Raw genomic sequence first — 15,828 nt, 5'->3', positions numbered from 1 at the left:
GCCTACATTTTTAAGCGTTTTAAAGTATACCTGTAAAAATTTTATAAAAAAATACTTAAGTTCATATTTTATAATGAATGACAAAATCATAAGTTCATATTTCATAATACAATATCCAACACAACAAGTTTAATAAGTAAAAGTTCGTAATACAAAATTCAACAATACATTGTTTACTAATTACTAGTATTACTACAAATCTATAAATCCTGCAATCAATTACTAGTAGACTCATATTACATTAGTATTACTATTTTACTAATTGCTAGTAAATTGTATAAACTAAACAACTAGCAGAGTTATTACTAGTAATTAGTAACACTATTTATTAGCAATTTATATTAGCATCATAGCAATAGTAACTAGTAATATCTAACACTGTTTACTAATTAGTAAGTCGTATTTGGGATTTGGGTATTAGGAATTACGGTTGTAGGTTATGTATACAATATATATATATATATATATATATATATATATATATATATATATATATATATATATATATATTTATTTATTTATTTATTTATTTATTTATTTATATATAAATAGGCTAGGCTAGGCTTTTAAATATAGGCCTAGGCCTATTTAACTAAATAGACTTCTAATTAGGCCTATGCCTGACCTTTTTACTAAATAAGCTAGGCCAGACTAGGCTCTAAGTAGGCTAGGCCGTAAGCCCCTATGTAGGGGCCTGGCCTATTCCACCCCTAGTTTACACCAACAATGTGTGTAATTTTTTGTTTATATGTATACATAGATATAAATGCACACGTATATGTATATTTATTTATATAATTAAAAAAAATCATCAATCAAACTATGTTAATATTATACTTTTTCAATCTTAACCAAGCAAAAATCGAATACATTCATGATTTGGTTCAATGAATGTTTCGATGTAATTTAATATTCTCATGAATCTCATATAGTCTAAGAATTTGGGGGCAATACTTCTAAAAAATGTCACAAAAAATTAAGTAAAGACAAAATTTTGGACAATTTAACATTTCCTTAACCAAACAAGAGGTGATGATGCTATGAACAGATACTACATTGTTACAGAGTCAGTAGTACTCAAAAAAAAAAAAACAAGAGGTGATGAGTATATAATACATTTATGAACTATTAAGTGATGTGAAATAATTTGAACATAATATTGTGTGATTCAAAAGACTTTCTTACAGGACCGAATAAATAAGGTGCTTGGTAGGGATGAATAAAATTATTGAGAATGAGAATAGAAGAAGTGATATAAAGACTAAAATGTCACTGTGTAAATCAATGACAATTTAGTCTTTTTCTTATTTTTCTTTTCCAAGTTGCGCTGAATTTCAATTGTTAGGGAGATAAATGAATTGCAATTCCATAACCAAATACTGTAGTTTCTAGATCTACTGTAATTGAATTGGAATTCATGTTAACCAAAAATCTCGATAAAGTGGGAATATATGTAGTACAACTGTACAAGTGTAGTGTTTTGCCAATATCTAAGGTAAACAAATATAAATTGCAAAATGTATCTATCAGCAATAGCTGTAGTTACTAGAAGACAATGATAAAGCTTGTAGCTTCTGCGGGCATGTGTTGGGAAGGTACAGTTTTAGATCCATTTTATCACTCTAAAGTTACCAGTTTCACTTGGAATTTCACATCCTTGGTACCAGTGTAAACACAAAAATGGAATTTGTATATATATAACAAAAAATTCAAAAATCAGGTTAGAACAAGTATCAAGAAAATATGGGTAAATTCAGCCATATTGTGTTAGTCACTGTGGTTGAGTGGAAAGAGGCTCATTCATCCTTAACCAAAAGTCAAGGATTCGATTATTGGCTTTGGATATGAAGTAGTCTTAAATTTTTAGGCCAGTTGTCCCACCAAATAGATGTACAACACAGCAAAGGGATTAGTCATTGTGTTCGATGGTGAAAATTCTGGGCTAAACGCAAAAAAAAAAATGTGCCTACAATTCAGCTAGGGGATTGTCACTGTGTCCGATGGTAAAAACCCTGTACTTCACAAAAAAAAAGTATGGATAAATTTTCTATGTTTCACCCAACGTCTCAAATGCTCCATTGAAGGACCTTTGAATTTCAAATGACATGATCCTCAGCTTGTTCTTTGTTGGAGGACTTCCGAATTCAAACGACTTGATCTTCTTAAGAAAATATCAAACTCAAGATGAATGTCAATAACATCTGTAGAGCTTCAATATGCTATTTTGTTGATGGGGCCGTTCTGTGTCCGATTGTGACGCCACAGGCTGTAAGGAATCACTGCTGCATCTCCTCAATGCTTGATTTCCCATCTTCCTCTCACTAATCTATCTTCTTCTACATCTATTGCTTTATATTTTTGTTGTATATGAAGTCTTCAACAATAATTCTTATGGAAATGTTATTGGGGAACTGACAAAATTTGAATGTCATGGTTGAAAATATGCAACTTTTTGAAAGTTGAGCAGAACTTCTTTGTGAAATGCATTTCACCTGTTTTTGAAAATTTTGTTTAGACTAGGCAAAAATAGAAGTTGACGTGAAGCACATTTAGTGAGTAATAATGAACTCAAATATCTTGATTTAATATTCACCACAAGTTAGTGACATACATACATACATACATATATATACATACATATATATATATATATATATATATATATATATATATGGTGGGTCAGGTAGAATTTTAGACAGGTTTTGTACATAGAGATCGAATCCAATTTGACCCACTGGCCACTGCAAGTTTATTTTTATTAAGACTTACTACCCACTATCACTTAAAAAAATTTGACTCATGCGAGGTGGATTCGGATAGATATCCACATGACAGATTGAAATTGCCATCCCTAGAGATAAAGCTAAGGAGACAAGGATTTTTCACCAAAATTTTTCAAGACTCATTTTATTCTTTGGCTATCATGAATTAGCTAGTCATCCTTACCTAGCTGTTAAGAGATCGAACCTTGACCTTGGGTATACAGTAGTTTTAAGTTTTCAGAAATACCTACAATTTAATGAGGATATTAGTCACTATATCCGATAGTGAATACCCTAAATTACAATACACTAAAATAAATTCCTTTTTTTTAGAAATACTATCAACTCTATTATAATGTAGTATATGTTCAATATATTTTCTTTATCAGTTGTAGCCCAAAGAGTCAATACATTACCATCAGCATTTGAACTCATATGACCTCTCAAGAAAATTAGAGTTACAGAGGTACAAAATGAGCACAAGATGACCGAAAAAAATGATTTACTTATAAATCAAATACATAAGAACAATATTGATTGTTGTGGCATCATCCTTTCCATTTTGATAATTGAGAAAATGACAAGTGTAAGTGATGGGGACAGCAAGTGTGAGTGATAGATTCAAAGGGTCATTAATTGAGTAGAGGTAAAAAGAGAGGTACACATCAGATCAGAGACAAAAAGGGAGTGGGAAAGTCAGAGCTTTTCAGGGCTTTACTACAAAACCCATCGTTTCTTGGCGTTTGTTTTGTTCCATACTCCTATCCTCTCCTGTACTGTCACTGTTACTTTCTGTATATTTTTTTACACTCCACTCTCATTTATTCTCCTACATCATCACCCCTGCCTTGCACTACTTTTACCTTCCATGCACAACTAACATATATATATATATATATATATATATAATGGGGATAAAATGTGACTTAGCTCCGGTTTAGTAGGCAGTATTTAGAAAAATAGGACAGATCCTTGTGCGCACCGATATTTAATCCTGTCTGCTGAGTCATTGAGGTCACAGTGATTTACATCCTCCTAAATGCGGCCGAGGTGTGGGGGTTGGGCCCTTGGAATTGGGGATTCAACATTTTGGGAGAAGAATTGAGATAAAATGAGAACAACCCCACCAGGTGAGAACTGCAGACAAATATGATCCGTCATGGATGATCAAATGCTAAAAATTAATGAAAAAGGAGAAAAATGTGATGACATTTATGTAGTATTATGTAATTACGATTGTGCGTTTGAAAATGCTTGACCGTGCAGTCATTGATAACTAAAAGTGCATTTAGAAACTCTTTTGATGATGACACGGAGAATAAAGATGATAAGAATCAGCTGGTAGTGCCTTCCGTGCAGTCAAACCATTTCTAAATGCACTGTCAATCATTTTTAAATTCAAAATCGTAATTAAAGAAAATTATAAATATGTTACTGCGTTTTCCCCTTTTTTCATTGATTTTCAGCATTTGATCATCCAAGATGGACAGATCACTCCGGTCTTATTAGTTAGTTTCCCAACCACATCGCTCACCCTCAATTAGCTTCTCGAATTTATTATTCCCTCTTATACTTAATTTGTATATTACTAGTATTAAATAGAGTAGATCAAATCTGTACTATTCAACAATAATAGTAGATTTCGACCTAAGCTAGCTTTAAATAACTCATAATTTTTTCCTTTTGAATTTTCACATAAAATGTCTGGTCTAATTTTTCCTTCTTTACGATTCATTCTCGATATGCAGGTTGCCTCGAGTCAATTTGCACTATCAAGCATTCAAGCCCACCATGAGGGCTATAGTATAAAAGAAAATGATGCCTTTCTCCAGCTTGTTGCATGAGGAGCAGTGCATTACAGTATTACACAGTGTGCATGAAGGCTTTTTATATAGTAGCAGAACCCTTTTTGTCAGACTTTATTCTACTATTACTGCTCAAAGGTATTTATAATTGATTCAATAATTATTGCCAATGCCCACCCCTACATCCTACCTGTCTCTACTCATATCAACACCATCAGTATAATTCTGACCTTTCATCCCACTATATCATGCACTTGCACTTCTCATCTGCAACTTCAAGTATAAAATGTCCTCAAAAATCCCTTAGCTTCTTTAGAGCATCTACATTAGTCATAGGTTGGTTTTTTTTTTTTTTTTTTTTTTTTTTAATATGTGATTTTTGTCATTCCATGTAGGAAAGAAATGGATGAAGAGAGAGGAAGCAAAGAAAAAAAGAAACAAAAAACAAAAACAGGCTCACAATGAAAAGAACATAAACAGAAAACACAAAAGTCATTTACGCACTTAGCGGTGCGTGTATTTAGGCGCAACATGTGCGCAAAACGCACACTTGCCAAACTTCTTTTTAGATTTAAATTGTCATGCAGGGCCTACAAAGAATTTGGTTTTGTAGGAGAAATAATTGCCTTAAAAACCTTGTCTCCGATACAATATGATAAAAATCATGCTACTGTTCCAAAAACTGAAAAATGCTGGTATGGATGCTCTTATGGCATCTCCAACTATTTGATGTTTTTTTTTTTTTTTTTTTTTTTTTTTTTTTTTTTTTTTTCACAATTTTTAAGATACTAAATAGGATAAAAGGGTGGGAAAAAAATTGCAAGTTTTTTATGCGGCCAATAGGCGTGGCAGGTGCACCCAATGCTCACATACTCCAACTATTTTTTATTTTTCTTTGCTAGTAGATCCCACTAAAATCATTATTTACAGTGTCTATTTTCCTCTTCTCTCTCCTCCACCTAAACCAACAAAAATCATTTAACCAAAAAAGAAAAAAACATAAAAACCCTCTGGGGTTGCTGTTATATTGTTATTGGAATACGCATGGAAAGTGAGTTGGACGAGCAACCTTTCAGTCAATTTCCTGCTTTGCTGTCTACACAAGGAGTCCAACCTACATCCTATTACAACTTGGAGAGTCCAACTCCAATAATGATTGAAGTGGGATTCGAACCCCTACCCTATCGCCTCAGGTTATTATGACTTGAGATCATGCGATCAACCACTTATTTTAGCCCCGGGCATCATTTACTTATATTTCCCAATCTAACAAGTTAAAACAACAATGCATATCAAACTCATGCACTGAAAAAAAACTCTTGCAACTGAATTTTACATGAAAAGAAACAGTACATTTTGAGATTAGATCCTAGCTAGCTAGCAGTAAAACATGAGTTTTCTAATACTCTCAGTAAGTTTGGGAAGAGGGATTGTCTTGGGAGGGGTAGCTCTAGAGATGGTGGAAAAAGTGTTAGAATCTGAGCGTTCAAGATAGAGCCTGCCCCTATATGCAGCAAGATGTGCATAGTAAGCTGGGGGCACCAAAGAAATAGGCTTAGTACACCTAACAAAGGTGTAGCAGAGATTATAGACTAACTTTTGGAGCTCATCAGAAGTGAAATGATTTTCATCCCAGAGAATATGGTAATGGATTGGTCTGCTTGTGCCCTTTACTCCCCAATGGGAGCAAAGATAGAAATCAAACTCCCTTGGGTGAGTAATCACAGTGTCCACAACTGTGCCTGGAGGGATATTTTCATTGTTCTTGACATATGGTGATGATGGGAACAATCTTGTGTGGTGTCTTTTCTGCACAACAGCAAATGTGATGGGGGGTTTGTAGCCCGGGAACCTTGAACAAGCCCCTCGGATCGCCTGGAGCTCGTGCTGGAGGATTTTCGAGAATTGTGTTTCACTCACTCCGTCTCTGAAGAAGATTATTCTCTCGGGGAGCACGAGGAGCTCCTCGAGGAAATCCTCGAGGATTTCGCCCACCATTGTGCTAAGATCCTCGATTATTTCTTGCCTGTGCGTTTGGGACCTCATCCTCGAGACGTACTTGTTGGCTGCTGGCCAGTTTAGGCTGCCAACAACTGCTGCAATCGAGGGACTGGAGTCGTCTAACGGGTGGGGATGAGTAACATCAGCGCCCATGAAAATGACAGGGCAGTCGTGTTGGAACAGCCTCGGTATCTGAGATGGGAATGAGTTGTAGAGAGCCACGGTGCACCCCCCGAGCTTGGCGTTGATCTTGAGAGCCAAATTGGCAAGAAACTGTGAGCAAAGCTTGCCAAGGTTCGGGTATAAACAGCACTGGGAGACCACACCAATGCTCGTCTCAGCAATTCGTTTCAAGTCTGCATATCCTCGGTGTTTTCTCTCCATAACACAGATGAGAAGCTGCAGATTGTTTGATGCAGATCTATACATCTTCTTGAGCTTGGATTCCAGTTGCCTTACATTATTGAGCACATGCATTGGCTCAAACTGTGGGCTAACCACCATGTTTTTGTTGAGGAAAATGCCTAATTGCTCACACCTCTGAGACAATTGGTTTACAAACTTTGGTATGTTGGCCTTCTGATCAATGCTGCCACCAAAGCTGATCAATCCCCATCTCTCGACTCGAGTCCCTTCGAAGACATGGCTATCCATAAGGTTCCACTGTCGATCATGGCGCGAAGGAATAAGATTCCTGACCTGCCCACCATCCCCAAGTTTAAGCTTGGGAGGCTGCAGAATTCTCCCATACAATTGAGTCATTTCTCTTGAAATCCCAAGTTTGAATTGTGTTTCTTGAATGCCACTGTCAATCAAGACAACATAAGAAACAATGAATAATGTAAGACAAGAAGAATATGCAGGCAGGCAGGCAAGCACCAGGTGACTAGGGGATAGTTGGACGGAGGCCTGAAGGGCCAAATCCAGTACCCTGCCTCTCGAAAATGTGACAATATAAGGAAATAAAGTTGCGTCTTCGCTACAAGCTATAACTTTTGATATAACAAGTGATACCAAAGCTAGGTTAGAGGCCAGTGAAGAGCCAAGTCCGGCATCAGGTGGCTAGGAAATTGTTGGGTGGAGGCCTGAAGGGCTAGTGCTTGATCCTAACACAAAGGATTGAAGCAAAAAAAATTAATTTTACCTTGTTGGTCCAACTGGTCCTGTCATGACTCCATCTATGATTGCTTTACGCTCTCTTGGTCTTTGACAGCCCATTTTAAGAATTCTAGCAGTCTGGTCATCAGAAAGCTTCCCAAGAAACTTCTGCCCTTCACAAATCACACAAAGCTCCATAGGAAGATAGCAAGGCTTGCTCCTACTTGTCTGCAAACAAGGCAGGTTTCTAAACTGAATATCATAGCTGTAGTGATCCTTGAAATAGTCCACTAGTTTTAAACTCGTTCCATCCCGATCAGGAAACCATAAATCCTCTGTAAGCTGTTGGGTTAAACCATAAACGCGGTATCTCTGCACAGTTTCTCTGTGGCAAACAAACACCCTAAGGTTCTTAAGTGCATTCTCCACTTCTTTCCTCTCTTCAGCCCTCAAGATCCTCATCTTTCGTTGAGACAAATCGTGGAGAAACTCGAGGCGTTTTTCCAAGTAAGGGATCACTCCAATGCTCTCATGGAAAGCTGTGACTGAGAAATCGACATTGAGAGCAAGGCCTTGTTGGGTAGGCCTAAGGCTCTGAAAGAATCCCCTCAATGCCACAGCTCCTCCCCCTATCTCCTTAGCCCCTCCCGTTGAGCTTGAGTAGAACGATCGCCCTGATGACAAACACTTGTCCGTGGGGCTCTCTCGAAGCACAACATCTAGGGCATGGAGATATTCCTGAGGGAGTGGGATTGGACTCCCCTCATCATCATTATCCCCATCATTGTTCAAGTAGCTTTTGAGCTTTGTTCCATCGAATTTCGATACTAATTTGATGTTAACTCGAAACATCTTGTGCTGATCTTTCAGTGCCAGCTTGTTGTTATGAATGGGAAGACTAATGTACAGCTCAATCCTGTCATCTTGGAGCTCAACAGGGCTGTATATAGTCCTTCTCCCATCATAAACCGGGCGAAAACCAGAAGCGATACTCCCAACAATGTTCTGTTTCATCATCAATCGAGCCACCTCCTTCGATGGGCTCGGGGAGATTTCCACATCATAGTGGAAAATCTGCTGGGAAGGATCGAACCGGACAAGAAAATGATTCGCAAGCAGAGAGATAACTGCCCCTTCCACACCCCCACAATCTGGTCTTCTTGCCACCATTAATGAACATTCTTGGCTCCCATTCTTTCTCCCACCATTTCTTAGCACTGCCTTTGAAGCTGATTCATTTGTTGAATTCCAGATTAAGAAGACAAAATTTAAACTTTTTTTTTGGGTTCCTTTTCTTTTGGTTATATTCTTCTTTATAACAGTAAAAAGGCAGGATTTTTAAAGAAGTAAACATTTCTTTCTTTCTTTCTTTTTGGAATAGTTTTTGCCTGTGCAGAACTACTGTTATGTCCATCCAAGTTTTTTGGTGCATTCTCAGCAACTAAAACACATATATATCGCAAGAACATTCCATATTTATGTACTAAAAACACGTGCAATTACAGTGAAAAGAAAAAAGGAAAGGGCTTTCTTTAATCATAGATAAAGACTAACCTGGTGCAGAAGAGAAATGTTGAAGCTGAGGCTCAGAAGGGGTGGCAAAAGGGGGGTTATGGTGGTGGAATGGAGGTTTTTGGGAGTGGGTTTTTGCTCTGAAGCTTTGGTTTTGAGGGAGGGGGAGGGTGGGGGGGAGAGGAAGGAGAGGGGGGTAGTTTTGGTATTGGGTATGGCTGAGAAAACCAAATCCAATTCTGTTTAAGGTGTGATGGTGGTGGTGGGTGTGAGAGTTGGGTGTGAAAGGGGTGGGTTTGGATGTGAATTTGGTGTTGGGGTTATTTGATTGTTCTTCCATGGGGGTGTTGGAGAGACAGAAAGCAAGAATGAGCAAAATGGATTCTTTGCATGAGAGAGATATGTTTGTTTCTGAAGCTGGCTGGCTGGTTGGCTTCTGATATCACTGAGGGAGGGGGAAGCAGAACAGTAATTGCAGAGAGGGGGGGGGGGGGGGGGGGGCTTTGGATTTTACCTCAGTGTAGATGTAGTTTTGTCAGTCTCAGTTCAGTCTTGATGGAGATTTTTCTTTTCTTTTTCTTTATTTTTATTAGATTTCCCCGTTCGAGAACCTTGTCCAAGGACGCTGAAAGAGGTAAATCATGAATAATTTAATCAGTCTTAAGAATTTCGTCTCCCACATGAATGATGGGAGTGGATTCGAGCCTCAGTGGAGGCAATTGTTGACTCTTTGTGCTTCATTAGGTTGAGAAAGTAGCTATGAACAAATACTATATTGTAACAGAGTCAGTATTATTCAAAAAAAAAAAAGAATTCCGTCTCCCAATGACCCCAAATGCCTTCAGTCAAACTTTCAGTCATTATTGTGTGGACCATACTGTCAAATAATGTACCTTCAGTACACGAATAACATACTTTTAATAAAATAGAAATGTACATTGTATTTAGAGAAAGTACATTATTTGAGTATTGAAAATACATTATTTTGTATAATGTACATTCAATACATGAATAATATATTTTTAGTATATTAAAAATATATTCACGTGTGGATCATAATCTAAACAATAATTTGCGGAATTTTTCAGGTGAACCTTGAACCACCTCATTGTCTTATCTTTTCTTTTCTTTTTTTGTTCGGAGTTTGGACATCACTTATTAGATTAGACTTCAATTAGAGGGGATAACTCTGCATGTCACCAATCAGCATTCAGCAATAATGCATTGGATCCTAACTCACTATTTAAGATTTTGGATTTTGTGTGAGTTTTTTTTTTTTTTTTTTTTTTATAACAATTTTGTGTGTGTTATAAACCATACAATATTTGATTGAATCTTAAATCTCACAAAAAATAAATAAATTAGCCTAAATCGATAAGTCCCGCATCAAAATCGAACAGGCAAACCTGATTGACATCATTAATTGCTAATTCTACTAAGATTTTCTTTAGTATGTACTAATTAACTTGAAAAGAAAAATGATTTTCTAGGTGAAGATAAGTTATATTCGTGTAAGCGAGTATAAGCATGCACCTTAGTACTAACTTCATTTTTATTGGTACATTAAAAGGAGTTAAACAATCTGTAAATCTCACAAAAAATAACAAGTTTGAAGTACAAAGAGTCAATATCATCACCACTAAGACTCGCACCCATAACTTCTCATTTGGGAGAGTCACTTTATTATTTCACTTGACCACAAATTCATTGGCTAGGGTTTATTAACTTATCATAATAATGTTATTTTGTTTGGATTCTCCAAACCCATCATTAACAAAACATATTAACCAATTAAACATTGCAGTTATCGTCATGCTTTTCTTTGTTTTCCTTTGATTAATATCAACATTATGGGTAAGCATAGATGGTTTGTTATGATGATTGCGACCTTAGTAAATGATTATTACAATTACTAAGAAGTTAAGGAATCAGACAGTTGTTTTTGTTCTAGGTTTTTGGCATGACCAAATTTTCAATTATTTAATTAACATGTAGTTCTCATAATCATCGCACTGGGCATCATTAATTAAATTTAATTATTAGACCATGGTCCACACAGTTGTGTGGATCATGAATAAAATGTACGTTTTTAATATGCTAAAAGTACATTATTTTTGTTTTGAAGATGCATTGCTTAAAAATACATTATTTGAATACTGAGAGTACATTATTTTGTATATTATCAAATAATGTATATTCAGTATATAAATAATATATTTTTAATATATTAAAAATGTACATTTTATTAATGGTGCACAAAAAAATTTGTCTATTAAATTTATACTTTTTTTTAATTAAACTTAACTCAAATGAAAAAGCTAAGAAACCTCACCTCCATGACTACCATGAATAGAGTTGTATAATTAAATGATTTAAATGCATTTTTTTCTCAGAATATATTAACAATAGTTATATATTTATATACACTATTATCAAGGGAAAATTTCCAAATGCTAGCTAGCATTAGCCTTTTAGATTAGGCTCTGCAATCTTTTTACTTTATTGACAAATCAACATAAAATATTGGGGGTGAGGATAGGAATCTTCTATGCCCTTTGCAACATTAGGCATCTAGCTTAGGATAATAGATAGATAGATACCTCTCTCAAATAAATAAATAAATAAATAAATAAAGGTTTTATCCTAAGACCTCAAAGCATGACATAACATGGCTTTATAGGAATTAAAGCAAAATCCAAACTCTCTACACTTTTTCAGCACCCAAAAGATTTGATTGGTCCTCCTTGAGATTACTTAAAGCATAATCAAAAGATTCATCATGTCTTTTCCCCTCAAACTATGAGTCAATTTTAGGGTAGTAGGATAGCATCAATTTAGGCGGACTTACTATTTCTTTCCTTTTAAAAAAATATTTATAAAATTTGAATCTTCAAGTTAATTATCTATTCCGGACTAATATATATAGAATCGCACACGCTTCCATGAGAATTACTCCTCAGGTGAGAACATGTGGTCTAATCCTATCTATCTATTATTGAAATTGAAAAATTGTGATGAAAGATGAAATTAAATCATATTAATAGTGATTTGGGCGAGAGTTAAGGAAAGAAAATGCACGGAAGGACGTATTAGACATTTGGCAGCAGTTGATATTCGACAAAATCGTGCACTCTCTCCACTCTCCTTTTCAAGCGTCATGAATTTCTACGTTTGCATAGTCTTCGACTTCAAGCATCCTAAATTTTGTAAACAAAGCGTCATGAGAGGCGACGAGTAGCAATGGTTGAGGAGACGACAACGTGGGAACTAATTAGAGAATCGAGGTAGGTTGTGTTGTTTATGAATTAACTTAGTAGCAAAAATGCATAAATGAATTGGTGTAATACTGTGTTAATGTTTGAATTGATGATTCACTTTAGTGGGTTCATGAATTTGTATTATTACCCACTTTGAATTTAGGGTTAGAATGCACAAAAAGAAATAATGGTATTCGAACAACAATACCGATTACAAAATAATATATATTAGTCTTCAAAAAGAATTATTATTATTATTAAAAATGAATTTATTAGTACACACATTATTACATTAACTATACACATAAATTTATCTATAATAATATATGTTGTATGAAATGTACTTCAAAACATAATAAATATATATATAATTCATTGAAAGATTATATATAATAATTTTTTTAAAAAATTTAAAATATTTATTATTATATTACCAAAAAAAATTTAATCCTTTTAAAAAACGATAACTCTACAACATCCTATCATATCCTTTAATTAATTTCAAATTAAATATATAAAATAATTTAATATAATACTACATATATATGCCATGATTTCATAAATAAATACTGGTCTCAAAGTGGAGGTGGAGGTGGTCCAAAAATTAAAATAAAATATACTAGTTGAAAAGCCGAGGATTAAGACTAATCATATTGTCCCATTCTTCCTCTCCCCACATTCCAAAGTCCACCCTGTTAATCCTTTAATATATATATATATATATATTGTAAGGATCATGTAAGAAAGTACCATAGAAGAAAAATAAAAACCAGTCTAAAATTTATATGTGTAAAAATTTGACGAATTTAATAATATCTTTTTAAAAACATGCAGTGACATTTTTGTAATTATTATCAATTTCACTACGCAAACTTGAATACTTAAATATGCAATATTTAACAACTAAATATTCAAACCTATATGCCAAGGACCTTGTAGTCCAGTGGCATCAAACTCTTCCTTTTGTATGGGAGGTGGTGGGTTTGAGCCTCAGTGGAGAGTGATAGGTTGAGAAAATAGTTATGAACAGATACTGCACGCTAAATGCAATGCACTTTCGTATTTTTGCAAGTCCAATCTTTTAATACTAAATGTGTAAATATGGAAAAGTCTAAGAATTGCAAATTTTAATGTTCAAGTTTGTATAGTAAAGTTTGTGATAATTATGAAAAATGCACAACATTTTTTTAAAAAAATTATCTGATCCGTCAGATTTTTTTCTTGATGTAAGTATGAGATTCATTCTTATTTCTCTCATAAGAGTTTGTTCTCATTTGATCCAACACACACACACACACATATATTGGAGGGTTAAGTGAGAACACATCCTCTGTTACAAAGTGTGGATACATTTGTACCTTTCATCTTTAAAAAATTAAAGGTTGGGATCTTATTATTACTAAATTTTCAAGTTTGCAATAATTATAAAATAAACTTCATTCTTAAAAAATTTCAATAAATATAAAATTGACTCCATATCTTATTTTTAATTTTTTACTAAAATCGTCGATGAACCTTGATAAACGATTGAGATCAGTTAGGACCATATTTTCATTTGATATTTCTCCAATATATTTATATTCACTTTACCAAATGAATGAATTGGCTTCTGCTCTCTTCTCATCAACCACCATTAACACATGTTTACAAAAGTTGGGGCAAAACAGTGGCTAAAAGTGGAAAGTGTGATGCATGTTGGGAAAGAGGAGGGTGTATCTTAGAGACACAATCAAGAAATTAAATAGGCCACTACTATACACAGCCCCCTTTATGCCCTTAAGTCAAAATTTCATTTCAATCCAATAATTGTTTGATGTAAAAATATTTGCATAAGATTTACATATTAATATAATTGTCTTATCTTTTCATTTTGCAGTCAGTACATATATACCAACCAAGTGAAATGTTTATTCTTTGTCATCAACATATTGTCTTTGTGAGATGGTTAACATGATTTGATGATAATATAATGAATCCCATTGAGTAATATTTCACTTGTTAAATTATAACCTAACAAGCTCATGGGATGTGGAGATCAACAACATCCCGAAAATGTAAACCAGGGTGACCGACAAAATTGAAGCTAACAAGGAGAGATCAGAGTAACATCCATACTCTATTGTACGTGCAATTTATGAGAGAAGACGAAATTAACATGTTAGGACCGTGGATGATAGTTAGAGTATAATCCAGGCTCAATTAACCCCTTCCAATCTTCAAAAATAAAAAACAAAATTAATTTATTCTTCCTATATTTGAAAGTGTGAAATATTCTATTTTATTAAATATTTTATAATTATATTATATTGTGCTCAATTACATAATTATACTAAAGCTAAGAGTAGGGGACATCTAGCTACCTGGTAGCTTAGTTTTTCAAAAAGTCATTTAATATATATTATTTAATGAGAAACTTTTATTAAAAAAAAAAAAAAAAGCTCTATATATTTATCCTCCATAATAGGCTTAATATTTTAAAAGGGTTTTTGAATTGATGTTCCCTACTTATTCAATAATTTTCATTAATTTTAATTAAGTAGTAGTTATGAGTTTTTCTCGTAAAAAAAAAAAAGAAAAAAGAACGATATTAAGAGAGTAAAAACAAAATGCCATAATCATTCTTCATTGAGCTAAACAAAGAATTCTTAAAAATTAAACTAAAAAGTGAGGTTATACCATTTTTCTTATTTTAAATTGAGCATATACTATAGCAGAGTAGATTTGTGCTACAGTGAATCGCTAGGATCAGTATAGAGCAGTGGAACTGTTTAATTTTGGGCAGAAGAAGTCACTGTGGTCCAGAGATCCTTCTGCCCAACGATTGGATAGAAATATAAAATAAAAAATAATAATAAATAAAAGATTCCATCTGCTCTTTCCTTGGTAATATGGAACTTCACTATTTTCATGTCCATAATATAAATTTATATTTTTCCATTATTTAAAACTTCATTTTGTTTAGTTCAATGTGATAAAAACCACCATATTTTATTGCTAGGAGGTTAAAGTCTTGGGTCCTCTTCCATTTCATTTCATGTAGCCCAATTCTTCTATCCATGTTCATGGCAGTGACTGCTCACGTTATAGATGAAAAATGGAAGCTTCATAAAAAGATTATTCCATTTATCCCTGTTACATATTTACATCACACGAGGGTAAGTACGTTGCAAAAGTCCTGGAAACATGTTTGCTTGATTGGGGGATTAGGAATGTGTATACTATTACGTGACGTTTGGTTGGAAGGAAGGAATCAAGTAGAAAAGGAATTGTAATTTCATGTGAAAAGAATAATGTGAGATTATTATTATTATTATTATTATTATTATTATCATAAACAATCCAAATGTTCAATCACTATTGTATAGAAATAAAGAATTCGGTACGGTATTATAA

General features: G+C 34.2%; 1 protein-coding gene across 1 annotated transcript; it reads right to left on the bottom strand.

The window, feature by feature from the left end:
* Positions 1-5,873: 5,873 nt before the first annotated feature.
* Positions 5,874-9,611, bottom strand: LOC116003625 (protein argonaute 7-like). Its single transcript, XM_031243525.1, has 3 exons — positions 9,221-9,611; positions 7,713-8,895; positions 5,874-7,373 (listed from the first exon to the last, which is right to left on the bottom strand). Exons 1-3 carry the CDS (start codon positions 9,516-9,518, stop codon positions 5,945-5,947), a joined length of 2,910 nt encoding a protein of 969 aa, XP_031099385.1. The 5' UTR covers positions 9,519-9,611; the 3' UTR covers positions 5,874-5,944.
* Positions 9,612-15,828: the final 6,217 nt, after the last annotated feature.

This window comes from Ipomoea triloba, chromosome 14 (assembly GCF_003576645.1).
Source record: "Ipomoea triloba cultivar NCNSP0323 chromosome 14, ASM357664v1".
In the NCBI taxonomy this organism is placed as follows: Eukaryota; Viridiplantae; Streptophyta; class Magnoliopsida; order Solanales; family Convolvulaceae; genus Ipomoea; species Ipomoea triloba.
This window is presented reverse-complemented; position numbering and strand designations above follow the sequence as displayed.

Excerpts from the sequence above, each read along its gene's own strand:
- LOC116003625 (XM_031243525.1), bottom strand. The coding sequence starts at position 9,518 with ATGGAAGAACAATCAAATAACCCCAACACCAAATTCACATCCAAACCC. Across the intron at positions 8,896-9,220 it reads ACATTTCTCTTCTGCACCAG|CTTCAAAGGCAGTGCTAAGA; the intron begins GTTAGTCTTTAT and ends CAAATGAATCAG. Across the intron at positions 7,374-7,712 it reads GGACCAGTTGGACCAACAAG|TGGCATTCAAGAAACACAAT; the intron begins GTAAAATTAATT and ends CTTGATTGACAG.